Raw genomic sequence first — 18,162 nt, forward strand, 5'->3', positions numbered from 1 at the left:
TTCTATTACCACCCAGAGAGGTTGACAGTGACATAAAATGGCAGCCAGACACAATCCAACGTGAGTCCCAAACTCATGTCACGCAGGTCCCTGCAGTCAGACGTCTGGCAGCTGGACATGGTGAGCGTAGCCAACCACTGGTCTGCGTCTCAAATCTGCCTGAATCGCCCCCTGGGCCCCTGGGCCCTTACATGAAGCGTTATTGCAGAGAGCTTTTTCTCAAAGAACCGGCATGAGAGAATTTCCATTTGGGGCAGGACTCTCCCCAGACCACTCCCTTCCCCAAGAACCACAGACTGAGCAAAAGGCTTTCAACTCGTCTGTTTGTTTCAAGCCTTTACTCAGCTCTTAAACGGGTTCAGACCTTTCACTCTAGACCACTACTGGTTAGCAAACGGGTCTCCGCACACAGAGGCAGGGAGAGACCCAAGAAAGAGGCAGACCCCTCCAGATGGGCAGATGACCGGGGTAGTATGCTGAGGAACTTGCTCATGAGGCTCATCTTGAGTGACCACAAGACAAGTAGATGTCCATGCCTACCTGCCAGAATCTTAAAAGTTTATTTCGAGACCTTCATGGGACTCAGTCACACGTGACATCCAGATGGTCTCTGTAGTGTCTTACTCTCGCCGGGCTGTGTCCTTGAACCTGGTTTCCACTGTGGGGACAGTGGGCCGACGTATATTCCAAGGACAGGGGAGGGGTGGGGAGTCTCCCATTGCCAGGGTCCAGCTGGGGGCGGTCAACCAGCGGTCACGTCCTCTGGACAACCTCCTCCGACAATCATGCTGTCAGTCTGTTAGAGAAAGCATAACACTTAGGCCCCTCACTCTCTGTGGAAACTGGATTCCCAGAGGATAATAATTTATTCCTGTGTCCGTTTCTCAGAGTCAAGAGGACAGACCTCTGTAGTCCCGAGCAGGACAGGTTTGTTACTAGACTTCCCAAAACGAACACACAAAAACTCAGGGCACGTGAGCAATGATGTCAAGTGTACATGTGTCTATGGGATCAGCAGAACGGGCAGTGAGAATCTGCACCTTCCTGTGACGTCTGGGATCGTGAGGTTGCTGTCAGCAACACAATCATTTTGAGTAAAGAGCAAGGTGCTCTCCTGCCTCCAGGTGAGAGGCAGCTCCCCTCTGGAGTGTGTGGCCTGACAAACCAAGTGGGGACAGTTTGACTGCCGCGCACGCCCATTGCCACGTCTTCCTGTGCGGTAGACGGCCCATACCGCGGTCTGCCACGGCCCCGGTGCAGCAGACACAAACCACAGACGTTTGTGCAGTCACTCATTCGGACCCTTCCCGCCCCCTGCAGACCCTCCCAACCACCAGGACAGGTTCTCTTTCTCCCGCAGTCACGTCTCAGTCCTTCTAACCGTGTGACGCTGACTGCAGGTCTCTCTTCTGGCTGTGGACGAAATGCACATGAGCTTACCCAAGATGAAGAGGGACATTTACTGGGACGACTCTGCCGCTCGCCCACCTTACACACTGGCGGCTGCCGACTACTGCATACCCTCGTTTCTGGGGTCCACAGTCCAAATGGGGTGAGTGCTTTTTTTTAAATCACCAACATTCAGAAAATAACTAGGTTACTGTTCTGATCTTTGTATGCCCTCGTCTTGAAGTCACTTTCATGATAACTCTCAATTATTAATATCTTATAATGGTAGCCTTTTCAAAATTTCAGATGTAATTAATATGCCCAATAGGGTTAGTAAATAGACTGTAGTTTCTAGTTTAAATATGGTGCGTTTGTGCATGTGTGTGTTTTGGGGTAATTTGCACTTTGCTTCGCTTTTATACCATGACAAACTTTCCAACAGTCATGAAACTATACTCTTTTTTTACTTCCAATTTGAAGAGTAGTTTAATTATGTGGTTGCTTATTATTTAATTATGACTATCATAATTAAATGTCCTTTTTTTTTGGTGAGGAAGATTGGCCCTGAGCTAACCTCTGTTGCCAATCTTCCCCTTTTTTTTGTTTTTCTCCCCAAAACCCCAGTACAGAGTTGTATATTCTAGTTGTAAGTCCTTCTAGTTCTTCTATGTGAGACACCGCCACAGCATGGCTTCATGATCGGTGTGTAGGTCCCCGCCCAGGATCCAAACCAGTGAACCACAGGCCACCAAAGTGGAGCATGAGAACTTAACCACTCAGCCGCAGGGCCAGCCCCCTAAATGTACCTTGAACAAGTATTTATTGAGCATCCACCATGCGCAGCACTGTGTTAGACTACTTTGAGATAAGCGAGTCTTGAGGAATGAGATAAATTTTATCCAAAGTTTTCTCTGATATTATAATTCAGTCTAACGATGTTTAGGATACAAGTCAGTCAGTGGTTTTGACATAACGATCTGTCCCTCTGTGCTGTGAGTCTTAAATAAACGGGCTGAGGCCTGAAGTGACTCGTGCACAGTTCTCAAATAGTTCATTAAATCTGATCATGTACTGGGTTTTGGAGAAATGTGTGACTGTGGGGGAACGTGCTGAAGGCAGACGCCTCCGTTTCCAAGCAACTTAAAGAGAAGAGTGTGGACGAATTTAGAAAAGTAAGAACTCCTCCGAAAAACTGTAGAAAAAGGGAAAACTTTTGCAGAATTTTTTCTGTAACTTTTGGCAAAACTACAGCTTGCGTCCCTGAGGCCAGCTCTGAGCAGGTGTGTGAAGCGCGGTGTCCTGTAGCAACCCCACCATGACCGCCCCTCCCCTCCTCCCATGGTATCCTGCCTCCTCCTTCCCTGTTAAAAACCAGCATTCGACTGAGCTAATTTTAAATCTCTTACTGGCTTTATTGGACAACTTGCGAATCGGGCGGTGTCTCGTCTGGCTGTAGGAAGGATCTCCGAGGAGCTGTGCAGAAAGAAGGATGCCTACAGGCAGAGGGGAGTGGGGACAAGGAAGTCCTTCTAGCAAAAGGCAGTTGGTTATTTCAAGGTCCCTCTCCTTTAGGGGACGGTGGGGTCTGTCAGGCTGGTCCCCTCACTAGTCTGACCGGCAGTTCCTGATGGGCTGGTTCAAGACTCCACGTCTGGCAGAGCTGAACTGTCATTAACTCTCTGTCTGGTGACGGGGGGCTCAGCATAAGCGACTCCATTTGGGGTGTGTGGTCTCTAACACGCCGTCAGGATACCTAGCTTCAATCCTATTCTTATAAGGCTTTACTCTTAGCCGAGCGTCCCCTGATGCTCATAAATAATGGTTTGGGGCACTCCTCCTCCGAGGGGCCCTCTGAGGCTGAAAGACCTTCAAGACCCAAGGAGAAGGATGCCTGGACATGGAAGTTCAGGGTTTAGGAGCCAGGAGACGGTCATGTGGCCCTCAGGTGGGCCTTGGAGAAGGTGGCCTTGCTCCTTCCAGAGCCCACGCGGCCTGGGCCTCCCGCGGCTCTTCCAGGCTCCTCCCTCCCCCGCGGGCCGCTCAGTCTCCACCAATGGGGAGTCCCTGCCGTCTGCTCCTCTCGGCCTCTCACGGATGGTTTCATGGATGTCGGCAACCTGCTCAATTTTGAAGATTAAGAGGAGATGTTTTTCTGTGAGTTTGTTTTTAGATAATTAAAGATGCTTTAACTTCCCCTCCACTCCCGTCGTTGCTTAAGGCAAAGCATTTGAAGATCTGACTTGTAAAAGGAGACCAGCTCCCCTGACAGGGTCCGGGGTCACTGTGGTGGTCCGCTGAGCCCGCGTGTGCTACTCGCTCTCCATTTCCAGTGTCCGTTGAGCTGGTTTTGCATCATGGTTAAGATGACGTTTTTTTGTCTCAAGAGTTTTATCTTGATCTACGTATTCAACCTAATTGTCCTAATTTTACATTCTTTTGTAAGTGTCCATGTTCTTTAGAAGGTATTATATATTTCTCCTATTTGTAAATATAGAAACGCAGAATTAGGGATTTACAAGACATGGGAGAAAATACCTACCTCAAATACTTATTGGGAAGATTAAAGGAGATGTAAATATAAGAACACTCTGGTTGTAGCTATAGAGGATTATTATCATCCACTGGTTCAGGTCTCTTACTGGTGGATGTCAAACTGAGGCAAAGAAAGATGAAACGAATCTAAGCTATTTTTCACATTGAATTAACCTGGGAAATTTGGGACAGAAAATACAATGCTTGGGAGAAAACCAGAAGATATGGTATTTAAGAATGCAGCAAAAAGTCATCGGCTGTTGGAGACACTCCTCTGTTAGGATGGCCTGTTTACCAGCATGATGAGGACAGGGACTGGCGAGGCCAGAGTCTGTTAGGGGAAGTTGTGGGGTGGTAACTGGACTCTGCTAGGACCAACTGACCAAAGAAACCAGCAGGCAGAAGCCCAGTTGATCTTGGTTTTCTGCAAGAATGAAGACATTGCAGGGGAGCCTCCCAGTTCAGGACACCAGGCTCTGGAAGCCAGTGTCCCCAGGAACGCCCTCCTGGATCCATTAGTGTCTCTTCGTTCCATGACTGGGCTATATGGTTGCCTGTGAAAGAAAACCAAACTCAAACAAACTTAAGCAAAAAAGGGTTCCTTGGGTCACATCTGGAGACCAGCCAGCTCTGGGTGCGGCTGGATCCAGAGGCTCAGAGGTAAGCAGGCCTCAGCATTGCCTGCTCCACCTCTCAGTTCTGCTCTTCCCTCCACGGGAGGTGACCTCAGTTCAAGCTCTCCCCACCTGATGGCAAAATGGCAAGATGGCAGCCAGCAGCTCCTGGAGTACAACCTATCTCCCCAGCAAATCCTGTGGAAAGAGCGCATCTCTTTTCCAACTCTTAATCCTAAAGTACTGGATTGGCTATGATTGGCTGGACTTGGCTAACACGCCCATTCCTGAGCCAATCACTGTCGACAGGGAGACAATATTTTGATTAGCCAAGGGTGGTTCACGTGTCCATCTTTGGACCAAAGGGTGTGGTCAGCCCCAAACAACCTTATGGAATAGGTGATGTCTCAGGAACAACCAGGGTATTATTACCAGGAGAAGGGAGAATGGTTTACTGTCAAAACGATAGAAGTCCTCTAAAATCGTGAAAGATAATGCCCTAAGCATTGAATTGTTTACTCACCAAATACGAGTCAATAGCATGTGAGGTGTCTGACTGAGGCCCAGGGAAAAGGGGACGGGGAAGAAAGGACTAGCACAGCACAGGTGGTTTGTCGACGATGACTGAGCCACTGAGCTCGTCGCATTGAGGTGAAGACCGGGCATCAACGTAGCGTGGATGCAAACATTTCAGGAAAGTGTTTGCTACTTGATGAGCAAATAAAATCCCTTCCTGGAGGAGTGAGGTTTTTATTTTCTTATTCTGTGGAAGGTGTATGTTCCCAGCATTCAGAAATCAAATCTCCTTTCTTTTCATATCAACGTTTCGGGTTTGTAATCACAATTCCCATGACCCAGAAATTCTACAATCAAAGTAATGCCCTTCGATAACTGGGAAAAAGTCCCGTCCAAGGGCAAGACGGAAAATTACTCAGCTTCATATTCCCTTTCACATTCAGCACATTACTCATTTCCACAAAAAGGGAACTCCTTGGAGACAATTCCTTTGTTCTCTATATTCAGAAACATGTTCAAAATATTGCCCTATTTTCTATGCATTTACCAAATACACATTACTGAAATAAAGTAAGTGTTTCCCCTTTTTAATCTCAAGCACAAATTTAAAATACCATGTTTTCCCTCGTATCTTCGTACATGGGATGCACTCATTCATTTATTCAGGTAAAGTTCGTTCAGGGCCCCTGTATGGAAGGTTCTATGCCAGACGCTAGGGAGAGGCAAAAACCAACCAACAAGACCACCTCTTCAACTCAGACACAATGAGGAGACACGTTGTAATTCAGGCGGTAAATGCAGCGATAGAGAAATGCTCGGTCTTCTGGGAACGCAGTGAAGATGCGCTTCCCCCAGCCTGGTGAGTCAGAGAGGCTTCTTGGAGTTGGGACGTCTAATACGCATCTCTCAGAATGAATTCAGAGCTAACACACACACGGGAGCAGAGGCATTCAGCAGAGGGTAACTGCTAGGCCAGTATGAGCAAAGACAGAACGGAGTGCTCGTGTACTTCGGGCAACAATTGGATATGCAAAGCAGAAGAGCCAAGAAATGGATCTGGGAGGGAGGTAAGGGCAGACGACGGAGGGTTTGACAGTCTGGGTAAACAGCCTCAGCCTTCTTCCAAGGCTCTTAAGTGACGTGGTCACCTCCGTGTTTTAGACAGGTCTGCCCAGCAGCTGCTGAAAGATGGATGGCTGGGGTGAGCCCTGAGCTGGAGAGACCAGCTGGCAGCTCTTGGTGGAGTTTAGACAGGAGAGGATAAGGGCCTGAACTAGGGTGCCTTACAAGAGATGGAGACAGTGGAGATGGCCGAAGGGACAGTTCAAGGAAGGAGGAGTTGAGGGTGACTGGGTGAAGGTGACGAGCCAAGGGTGAAGGAGGAGGTAGGAGCTGCTCCAAGGAAACCGTGTGAGCCCCCTTTTGTGTGCGTCGAATTTGAGGCATCTGTGGGCAAGCACATGGAGATGGCCAGCAGGCAGACAGCGCAGAGACAGCTTCCAGGAAGGGGGTGCATTTGACTCTTGTCAGTACAGGGTGTTTCAAGCCACAGAAGTGGGTGGAGCACCTGGGAACAGGGTCAAGTGCATGGGGTAGAGTACAACCACCTAAAGGCCGGCAGAGGAACAGGAGTCCCTGGAAGCATCAGAGAAGGAGTGGGCAGTGCAAAGGCAGGAGGACCCAGACGACGGCCTGTCCTAGAGGCCAAGGGGCAAGTTTCAACATAAAGTCTGGAAAACACCATACGGGTTTGCAACTACGGTCACTGGAGACTCAGGTGAGAGTGTTGGGGCAGTAAGTTGAGGAGTGCTTGGGGCATGAAGGAGATCCAGACTGCCGGTGGAAACAATGTTTGAAAATAGTTTCATTATGGAAAAGTTCAAGCAGATACAAAAGTAGAGAACAAACTCAGACAAACCTCACCTACCATCACCCGCTTCAGTTATCATCACGGCCAGTCTCGTTCACGAATTCTCCCACCCACACTTCCCCTCCCGCCACGGGATCGGTGTGAAGCAAATATAACCACAGCACCCCTTTCATGCCTGAAAAAACGAAAAACTCACAATTCCTCAATTCATTGACTCTCCATGGAGTACTTTTTTGAGAAGTCTGGACTCAGGGGAGGAGACAGCAGACAGTATCCAGTAGGAGACCTGGAATTGAGGGGAATGGCATAGTTTTTACCTATTTTACAACGTTTTAGGATGGGCACGCCTCGAGCATGTTTAACGGGAAAGGGTCACCTGCTGTCCTCCGCCCTGTACCCGCCTCGGAGTTGCTTTAACTGTCTCTACTGGATGTGTTATCACATCCTGGTCTTGTCTGGACAGATCCATTACGACTCCCTCTGGTACTTAGTCACTCTATGATATAGCATCCCTTTATCAGAGGACTCATGGTAAAAAATCCGTCTCAGACATAGGTGGGAAAAAACAAAGCTTTGCCTCTTCTGGGCAGCTGTTACTCTGTTTATCTTACAGACTGTGAATTTTACAGTTGATGATGATCTCCTTTTCATTTTGTCGGCTGAGAGCTGAAAACCAAATTTGCAGCCCACCTTTATAAGTCTGTGGGATTTGGGGGCATATGTGTCTGGGTACTGTGTCTGTTGGTCTCATCTTGTTATCGTTCCTTGTTCTAGCTCTATATATTAGCCCAATTTTACATATTATTGCATTGTATATATTTTTGTAAGCCACCTCACTTTTATAAAATGAAGCAAAATGTAATAAACAAATTGATAACTCTGCTTGCTCTGGAAAAGGAAGGAAAAAAAGCTGAGTGAAAGGAGCCATCTGGGGAGAGGGAAGACCCAGGAGCCAGGGGGCGGGGGGCGGGGGTATGAGAGCAAGGTCCTGGAAAGGCACTAGAGAAGGCGTGGGGAGGCGGGGGTTGGCGCTGTCAGCGGAGGGAGCCTCCGAGCCTGAGCTGGAGGGCAGAGCTGAGGGGCCATGTGCTAAGGGGCGAGGGGAGCCCGGGAGTGTGCAGCCAGTGAAGCAGGACCAGCGTCCTCACCCCATCCAATGGTCATCACGTCTGCACCCCAGCGATGTAGGAACCCCATCCAATCAGCATCACTTCTTCATCCAAAGGACATTTTAATGAACAAGGCCCATCTTCCTCTGTCCAATCTGAGACCAAGAAGCTTCTGTTTTAAAACTGTATTTCATATTTTCTAACACCAAATGAGAGCTGAAGTTCCGTCTCCCACTCTTTGTGTGGGGCATGTTAAAAATTGACCTCAGACTGACCCCTTTGAATGAAAAAAGGCCAGTTGAAAATCTGAACTGAACACTCGAAATAGAAAAGCTTTCATAGGTACCTCTGTCTTTAGCAGTTAATAGATACCGTTAACGATTGTGTGGCCAGTAACTTCCACTTACAAAAGCACCCTAAGAAGTACCTGAGCGATGAAAACATCTTCCCGTTATCACTCCTGAGATGGTTCAGTTGGACCCGATCAGGTCATTTTTTTGTCGTGATGTGAAACACTTCTGAGCTGCCGTTTTTAATTAAAGCATCTTTTCATTAACTTCACCACGGAGACACTATTAACCAAGATTAAGAAAATGCCTGCAAGCAGCCAAAAGAAGATTTCTCCGTAAGACCCACAACAGGAAAACAGGCCGAGGCCCTGCGATGAGACCAGGCTAACCCTCGTGCTCCATGAGCCTCCGTTCACCAGACGAACCTAAAGGGCTAACCTCAGCCAGCATCGCTGAAAGGAAATTTCCTTTCAAAACAAATAAACAAAAAATAAGGTTCAGGCCCAGCCGACCACAGCCAGCTTGAGAGAGAATGCTTGTCTTCACATTATTCCATCAGGAGGCACTCCAAAAGTCTTAATTCTTAAATACTTGGTGTAATCCACTAGCACAAATTTTTAAGTCTCTCAGGAATGGTACACATGGAAATTAAAGACTGAAGTCTCATAATTGCCTTTAATCCTCTCTTGGAAATCAAAACAGCCACAGTAAAGAGGGAATAATCTTTTAAAGGCTTTGGGAAAACCCTAACACGGTACCCATCGCAACAGCTGAGGGGCTCCACGTTCTGGAGGAGAGAGGCGGTCGCTGCTGGTGAAGCGGACGGCTCCAGTTCTCACGGAGGGTGTGGACTGGGCTCGCTCAACTGTCCTGCTCATCTGAGAGCAGGCTTCAGGCCTGTGGACCTGAAACTGCTGACTGGAGTGAGGAATTTATTTAAGATCTGTTTTCACTGTGACACTACAACCACTTAGCCAGAAATACTGACTTTGACTCATCTATCTTCAGTCCAAAAGTTCTAAGAATATATAGCAATAATGCTATTGCTTTTTCTGCATTTATAGGTATGTGTATTCAATGTGCACAGAGCTTTTAGGATTATATGGTAGGTCAGAAGTATTCTCAGTGATATTGCTTCAAAGACACCAAAATTGGTATTTTTAGCAAGCAAACTCTTTATTAAGGTGTGGTTTAATATACTCCTAGATTGATGTTTTCTTCAGTAAGGCTTTTTAGCCAACGATATTCAAATATTTTAGCTTGACAGGAAAATACGTAGTCTGATATACACTGTTTCGTGCTCATGCTGTAAATTACCAAAAATATCTCAAATTCTGAATCACTAACTTCAACAAAAATGTATTCTTGGAACATTGATTTTCAGTTAATGGACCAGAAAGGACGGACAGAGGGAGCTCCCGGGAGACAAACGCGCATTAATTTAGACTTTCAGAACTTGCTCAGGGGTCTTTCATGTGCCAAGTGCGTCACCACGGGCCCTGATTTTCACCTTCTAAACCACGTGGTGTGAGAGGTCGAGAAGGCTTAACTTCCTTTTCCAGCAAAACTCCCATAGAATACAGCAGCCTTGAAAGGCGGGGCTTACGTGGACCCCGCTGTGGGCCACAGTTTCTTTGCGCGTCAGCCAGCAGAGGCCGGGGGGGAACAACCAGAGTGGGCATGAGGCTGGACTGCCTGTCCCTTAACAGATTTGCCGTAATCCTTGGTCCAAAGCAGCAGAGAGGCCACCGAGGCAGCAGGAGAGTGGCCAGCTCTGCGCACAGCTCTCTGGGCTGCACACCCCCACGGGGCTCCCTACCAGCAACTGTCTCCAGAAAAGGAGCAGAGGGCCCGCACCCCAAGCTCAGCAGGAGGCCACGGAGCCCGTCTTGTAAATCCTGGCTGCAGCTTTGACGGCAATTCTGCAGTTCAGGAGGTTAAAAATAACAGCATCCACCTCTAATGGGTTTGAAGAGCACATTTTTCTTTGCCCGGGAATAAATGCTCCTCCCCACGTGCCTCTGCCCCATAGATTTTCAGGCAAATGATCGCCCCTTGCAGGCAGCTGCCTGAGTTTGAGCGCACCAGCGATTAGAAAACAACAAATCTGACGTGAGAAATAGAACTCGTCATATTAAATATTGTTTCCCTAAATTCCTCATTTCAGATCTGTTAAGATGACCTCTTATTATTTTAATTTAAATTGTCAAAATATCACATTAGACATGGACCAGAGGAAGGCAGGTGAACGTCATCCAGTTTTATCCTTCAGCCTTTCGAAACTCTGTGTTTACCTGATCGCCCCAGGGAGGAGGGCATTGCTTTGCAAAAAAAAAAAAAAAATGCATTAAATCTTCCACATCCTCAGGGCTGTTTTGGTCTTTCCGACCCCAGGAAAGTCGGCCTGTCCTGTCTCCTGCCTCTGTTATGGCCCAGGAGGCGAGCAGGGCCCTCCTGCACCCCGGGCCGCCCGAGCATCTATCTCTTGCAGAGTCCTTACCTGAACCTCCACTGCGTGTGCCCTCGGACACATCATCGGCAAGGGAGATTGTGGGGCTGGTGGTTTGTAGGTGCTCAATAGATATTTTGAAAATTTGGGGTGTTGGGTTTTTTTAAACACTCAGGATTAAAAAAGAACACATCCCAATCCTGACAGCAGTCTGACCTGTAGAAATGACGCAAGGTCTCCTTCCTTCTAGACTCAACTAGAACCAAGCAGCCTGATGGCTTCACAGAGCGTGTTCTCTGCCCACAGCCTGCCCTCCTCCTCCCTCTCGAAAGTGGCCCGGTACATGGCATGGCTTTCTCATTCTCGCTTTTTCTATATTTCTGTATTGACAGTTTATACTGTGTAATAAACGTACACTACAGGATTGGCCAGTGTCTGCAAATGGCACGAAGCACAGTACTGAGACACAAGGTCAGGGCAGGTACCCCGGACCGGCCTGGTCTTCCCTCCCTCAGAGTAATCCAGCTTACTCTCATCCTTACGCTCCTCTCCGTTTGCGTGCTGCCCGAGGCTCACCATCAAACGGCCGTCACGGTCATCCCTTCTGACGTGCTCATTGTTAGGTGGCAGCTCCGAGGTGTGGCAACATTGTTTAAAGGACACCTGAAGGAGAAACAGCAGTGACCTCCAGGCTGACACAATCATTTCCGCCAACCATGTGCAAGAAGCCGACGATGATTTGGAAACCATCTCTGAACGTTTGCCGGTCATCCACAGAGTCCTTTTCATATCTTCTGCTCTTCAAAGCTGGTCCACGCATAGTGCTCTTTTGAACTCCCAACCTGCAAGGCAGGCAGAGGAAGAGAGACTTGTCACCAGTTTGCCAAGTATGATGCTAAGTCACAGAGAGGTTAAGTGGGTCTCCTTAGGTCACACAGTTAGTTAACGTCAGCCTGGGCCACAGCAATCCTGGCTCTGCGAGCTCCCAAAATAAATCACTTTCCTTACCACAGAGGCAATTCTCAAATTCCCTCTCTGGACACTAATGGCTGCATGGCACTTTCCATGAATGTCCTCCCGTCTCTAATTACCCGCCTCTCTCAGTCCAAGGGAATTCCAGAAAATAAGACCGAGGCTTTTCAGCTGACCTTCCCTAATATATAGCAGGATAATGAGAGCACTTACATTTCAGCATATAATGTTTCTGCTGTAAGTGTGTGGGGGCTCGTGAAGAGGTATCGTATTTGGGCCTTGGGGTTGTACTGACCCTATACCAAGGGTACACTTTAAAAATCAAATGAGGAGGAGCAGAGAGCCTAAAAGGACCTAACGGGCACACGCACGCCTCCTAACTGGGAAACAAAGAATCTTCTGAAGTGTTCTGTTCTGCACGGTCTGCACTTTAAACCATTTCGTTCTTAAACCACAGTTTCTGCAGTCATATTGAGAACATGACCATCAGAGGAGGCAGGTGGCTTTGCGCTTTGGCAATGAAACTTCTATCACGGAAACATCCGGAAGAAAGCTCATTAGGTTCATCCCGCGGAGGGTTCGCACTGCCCTTTTATAAAGACCTGGGGGCTTCCTTCATCGCTTCACTGTGAGGTTCATGGAAGCGCCCCCAGACCACAGACCACCCAGGGTTCTTCCAAAGACCCACTTCCTGACTCGCGGTGCAGAAAGTCTCAAGTCACGTTTCTATCCAAAGCATTTCTGGAGGACGGCACTATCAATGTTGCTTTCCATGGAGCTTTTCCAGCTGGGACAGGGCTCCCAGCAGACACTGCATCACACTCTCCATCCGCAAAGACCATCCCAGCCGCCCTCTGCCTCTGGGAGGAGCCCCGAATCCCTCTGCCCGGGACGCGAGACGCTTCCTAACACAGCCAGGGCCACCTCCCAGCTTCACGCCCAGCGGCAGTCCGCGTGTTTCACACAGACTCGAGTATTTCCCGTTCCTCACAAACACGCTCAACACCCTGCTGCCTTCTTTGCTCAGGTCACTTCTCCACCTGGAATTCTCTGTGCCTCCTGCCTATCCGAGTCCTACTCAGTGTCAAAGGCCAGCTCAAAACTTTGCCCCAAATGTATCTATTTATGTACCTGTCTTCTCCCTCCTTTTAAATTACGTCATACAGTACTTCATGCACCAAATGTGTTCACGGCAGGTGCTCAATAAATTTAGTTGGGCACGTGGGTAAATCTCACTCATCCACACGGCAGTCTCCCGAGGCAGGAAGGTGCAAGAGGGTCTCTTGGGCGGCCCTTCCCCGTGTCACATGGTGGATCAGGAGAACATTAGCAGGAACACTGGCCTTGTTGCAGTTTGCTCTTTACAATTGGTCTGTTTTTCTCCAGCTGGTGGCCCCAGGCCTTAAACCTCTCGTTCCCCCCGAATGTCCATCTCCACTGTGTCAGGGTGCACAGTTTTTCCTTAGGGTTTGTGAAGTTTTGAAGTAATAATAATACCGACATGTTTTCCTGGAAGATTTTGTCATTCTTACAAGGTTGCGTGGTTTAGAAGCAACTTAGGAAAACAAATCCCAAATAACAAGTCAGGATCCCAAATGGAGAACAGAGGCCTGTCCTCCAGAGAGATGGCCAGTTCCACCTTGGACTCAAGGACACACAGGTGCTCCCCTAAGGGTCCTCCAGTGTCCTCCAGCGCTCCTCCAGTGTCCTCCAGCCCTAAATGGATTCCTGAAGTGTGATGGAGACCCAACCTGAGGGATCCACCACCAGGGTCACTGAAGCCGCCGGGGCCGGAGTCTGCATTCCTCACGTCGGTGTGATGGAACCCGAGCCGGGCCCCGTGGAGGTGGTCAGGAGGCTGTGTGGCGGCCAAGGGCACTGCTGGGGCTTTAGGGTACAAGCACTAGGTTATAACTGGAAGCTGTCCCAGACATTTAGCCAGTTAGTCATCTCAGTCATCCATCTTTTATTCATAAACACGAGGAACAACATTTTCTTTGGCTGCTCACTCTGCCATTTCCAGTCCCAGCTTTTATGCTGTCCCGGCTTTTCCCTCATGTCACATGCAATGCACCTGCTTGGTTAAAGCGTCCTGTCGCCGTGGTCATCAGTGCGAACACTGGACCAGGACGGCCGCTCCCGCCTGCTCCCGGAGCCAGCGCGAGCGCTCGTGGTTGGAGGCCAGGCTCTGGGTAGTTCCTCGTTCAGACCATGACCCCGCAGAGCGAGAGAGTGGAGACCGTGCCGTCTGAGGCAGGAGGAGGCCTCACACTCAGTAGCTCCTACCGTCAGCCCAGTGATCCCTTTTATTTCAGCCTTGAAGGGAAAGATTAAAAATGGTAGGATTATTTGTTTTGTGTCTTAAAAGTTGAAAATTCAACAAGAAATTCCTAGCAATAGCAAATCCAACAAACGTAATCACAAGGGGAGTCCAGCACACGCAAGTGCACGCCACCCCCACGGGGGTGACTCTCCACAGGGCCCCGTTTCCCCCTCCTTAACCCTAAGTGAGCAGATAGGTGTGCAGAGCGCGGACCAGGGCCGACTGTGGTACCTCGGGCAGGGCCATCCTTTACCCGCCGTGCGTCCCGACTCCAGCACGTCACTGATGCCACCGTAGCCCTTTACGTGGAAGGGACTGAGAACAAACGCTCTGGAGTCTGAGCTCTGGGTGTGGTCTCTCTGTTTGCACAGCCTTGTTGAATCTCTCCAGGCCTCAGTTTCCTCATCCGTAAACTGTGGACAATAATAACACCAGCTCACACGATTACTGTGATAACGAGAGGAAATGATGTGTCGGAGGGGCCTCGGCAGGAAACGTCAGCTGTTATTCCCGCTGTCTTGAATTTAGCGATGATCCATCGTTTTGGGGAGTTTTGTGTGTCCTGGGAAACCACAACCTTAGTTCACCTGTAATAAGAGAGAAAGAAGACATACTATACTTTTTTTTCAAATGTCCAAGCCTCTAGATCACTGATTCTCAAGTGTGTTCTGGGAGCCCTTGTAGATCCCCCAAATCTAAGACCCCAAGACCCAAGTCCTTAAGGTCAAACTATTTTTGTAAGCGCACTAGAACGCCATTCGCCTTTTTCCCTCTCATCTTTCTGAGTGCACGGTGGGGTCGTGCAGAGGCTCCGGGCTACGTGGTGATGTCATCACTTAGCAGTTAATGGAATGCAGCCTGCACGTCCTTGTGTTTTCATATTCCTCAGTCATCACTTCTAATAGGGTGGAGAGCAATAGCTATAACCCACATGAACACATCGCTTTGGGAACTCAGTAATTTTTAAGAGTTTAAAAGGTCCTGTGACCAAAAAGTTTGAGAAATTCTGCTCAACTATCTCAAGTCACATGCCCCTCACACCCCGTTTCCAAGTCTGGAATACGGAAACAGCAAACAGGTCCTTAACTCTGATCCACCCCAGAGCCGGCCAGAGCCGCTCGCCTTCATGAGGTCCTTGTGTTTCAGGCTGTCGGGGTCTGCCATTCCCAGTGAGGAGTGGCTCTGGGACTACGAGAAGCCGGGCCACCGCCGCTCAGTCATCAGGAGAGTCAAGAGGTTCCTGAGTACCCACGAGCACCCCTCCAGTCCCCGGAGGACGCGCTACGGGAGGCAGGCCAGCGACAGCTCCATGTTCCTCCCCCCCAGCGACCTCAGCCCAACCCGGGACCTGCTGGACATGCCCTCCAGAAGCCGCCACCGCAGCCCAGCCACCCGGAAGCAATCCTGCTCCCCAGAGGGGAGCCCCAAGCTGCGCTGCAGCCTGGGGGAACTGCCCACCATCGGGGAGACCAGCGGGACTAGCACCGCACAGAGCCTGACCCCGCAGTCCACGGTGAGGCCCTCCCCCACCAAGATGCCCCCGGTCCCTGAGGTCCTGGTCGCCGTGCCAGGGCCCATGGCCGAGGACCACCACCACGACTCCACCACCTCCATCCGGAGCTCTGACTTCACGGGGGTTCAGCCAAGCGGGCCAGGGCAGCAGGAGGACCCTGTGGGACAGTCCCTGTCCTCCTCAGAGAAGGGGACGCCTCCTGGAGACCCCAGTCCCCAGGCTGTTTCACCCAGAGCTGAGAGAAACATCCCCGAGTTTGCCTCTGAGGAAGCTGCTGGCGAGAAGGAGCAGCTCCTGAAGAGGTGGAGCCTGCCGGAGAGCCTGCAGCCGGAGCCCATGGGCCCTGAGCTGGCTCTTTTAATAGACACAGAGACGTCCTCAGAGACCAGTGGCATCAACGTGGTGGCTGGCCCCCAGGTGTCCCCTGATGTGCTGTATTTAGTGGAAAACCTGGACACCAAGGAAACAGATATCATAGAATTTAACGACGAGCCGACAGAGGGCTCACCCAAAGGAATGCCAGAAAGTTCCAGGACCTGGTTCTAGCCTGGCTCCTTACTTCCCAAAGTTTAGCATTAGTTCCGGACGTACCTGAGGGCTGGCCAATTTCTAAGAGACTGTCACACTGTATAAGCTACCGAAGACTCTGAAGGGCATTATGATCCTGACTTTTTGAGAACTGGGAAAACCAAGCGCATTCATGCCATCCCTCACCATGTGGCTTTCAGGGAAATTACGCGGACCACATGGGCGCATCCTAACCAAATAAGGGGTCTTAACAATACGCGTAAATGACTTATAAGTTCACAGGCTGTCGGCCTTGGAGAGGGCCAGTAGATCACGGTCCAACCCCCCGGTTTTGCCTCTAGGGAGACAAAGGATTCCCTACTTCGAGCACTTGTTTTCTTCCTTTCTTCACTTATAAAGACAGGGCAATGGATCGCATAACACCTCAAACGCCGCTCCTTCATTACGCTTCTTCTTTGAGGCTTTCTGACCATTTCACTCCCACTTTCTAAACGATCATCACTTCCTAATTCCTGAGCCTGCTCAGCGTCTGAAAGCTTCATCCCTCTCAGTCTCCTTTCCGACTTCCAGGCCTTCTCGTCCCTCTGCCCCTTATTCCCTCACCCTCTGTTCGCCCTGGTCTCTGGTGACGCTGACCTGTCCCACCTCTGAGTGATAATATTCTCTCTTGGCAGATCTACTGCTCACTTCTGGCCGTGGTTTTCATGGTAGGAGGCATGGGAAAGCCTCCAACAGAACAATCAAGGATGTTGACAGACCCGCCTGACACCTTCCAGCCACTCTGTGGGAGAATGCGGGAGGATGCAGCAGGGTTGAGGAGGGTTTGGGAGGATGCAGGAGGGTGTGGGAGGATGCTGGAGGGTTGAGGAGGATGTGGGAGGGTTGAGGAGGGCAGAGGAGGATGCAGGAGCATGGAGGAGGGTGTGGGAGTCAATGGTACCCCACTCACCCTAGCAGCCACAGGCAGTGATTTCTGCATCCTTTCTTTGGTCGTGAACGTGGGGGAAAACTGAAGCCAAGAGACATGGACCTGAACAACCAAACACTACAGAACCAAAGGATAGCAAGGCTCAAACCTGTAAGTAAACACCTAAAGCAAAATCCCAACCGTGTCACCACGTGGGACCAGTTCTGTGTCTGCGGGGTGTTTGGGCCAGGATAGGAAATCAGAGCTGGGTTGAGGGGCCCAGGACTGCACGGTGGGGATGGGACGCTGACTGGCTCCCTCCAAGGAGCTCCTGGGGGGCTGTTCCTGGGGCTCCCAGCTTGTCTGAAAGGCCATGTCCCATGAGTGTTGCTCTCACTGTTTTTGTCAAATGATGAAGCTTGAGTCTGCATGGCTCCAGGAATAAAATAACCCTGAGAGCATCCACTCGCTGGGTGCTCCATGCGTGACCTCGCCAATCCTCACGGGAATCCTGTGAGCTCACACACTAGCCGCTCCATCTTAAAGATGGAGGAGACAGGCTTTGGAGAAGCAGGGTAATGTGACTAAAACCACATGGCCAGGAAGGGGCAGGGCTGGATCCAAACCCAGGCTTGTCTGATGCGGGAGCCCACCCTCTCCAGCGCTCCCTCTCTGTGCCGCACATCTGTAAGGCCCTGAGTCTGCCAGCAATGTGCGCAGAACTCTGGGGAGGTCCCAAGGGAGCTGTGCCTCAGTCTGTCCAGCCTCAAGGCCCCTCCAGTCCTCCCTGCATGAGTCCACCTGCGCCTTTGTGCATTCGCACGGGAGGGCGGGCTCCACCTCGGAACCCTGCCTGGCTCCTCCTCACCTTTGTGACAGAAGACAGGTGGCAGGAACCCCCTTCCCTCCCTAGCTCCTCCCAATGTGCAGAGTTACCATTAGCAAGATGTCACATCCCGCCAGGCCACCCAGCTGCATGGCAGCAGCTACATTTACTTTAACTGGCTTCCCTCAAAGGACTCAAAGGAAATCATATTAAGAGAAATGTACACACCAATAGTCGTCCTGTTGCTCCATAGTGCTAGCCCCTGGGAAGGCCCCGATGTTCCTGGAGCCCTGGGCAGAGACTGCAGGATCAGTGAACACGGCT

At 50.1% G+C, this 18,162-nt stretch overlaps 1 protein-coding gene across 4 annotated transcripts in view; it reads left to right on the forward strand.

The window, feature by feature from the left end:
* The window catches only part of BEST3 (bestrophin 3), a 38,930-nt gene extending 22,024 nt beyond the window's left edge, over positions 1-16,906 (forward strand). For all 4 annotated transcript variants that reach the window (XM_046655166.1, XM_046655143.1, XM_046655151.1 and 1 more), the window contains 2 exons: positions 1,401-1,552; positions 15,211-16,906. In XM_046655166.1, coding sequence (XP_046511122.1) covers positions 1,401-1,552; positions 15,211-16,123 — 1,065 coding nt within the window. In that variant the 3' untranslated portion in view covers positions 16,124-16,906. The remainder of the gene's footprint in view (positions 1-1,400; positions 1,553-15,210) is intronic.
* Positions 16,907-18,162: the final 1,256 nt, after the last annotated feature.

The sequence above is a fragment of the Equus quagga genome, chromosome 1 (assembly GCF_021613505.1).
Source record: "Equus quagga isolate Etosha38 chromosome 1, UCLA_HA_Equagga_1.0, whole genome shotgun sequence".
NCBI lineage: Eukaryota > Metazoa > Chordata > Mammalia > Perissodactyla > Equidae > Equus > Equus quagga.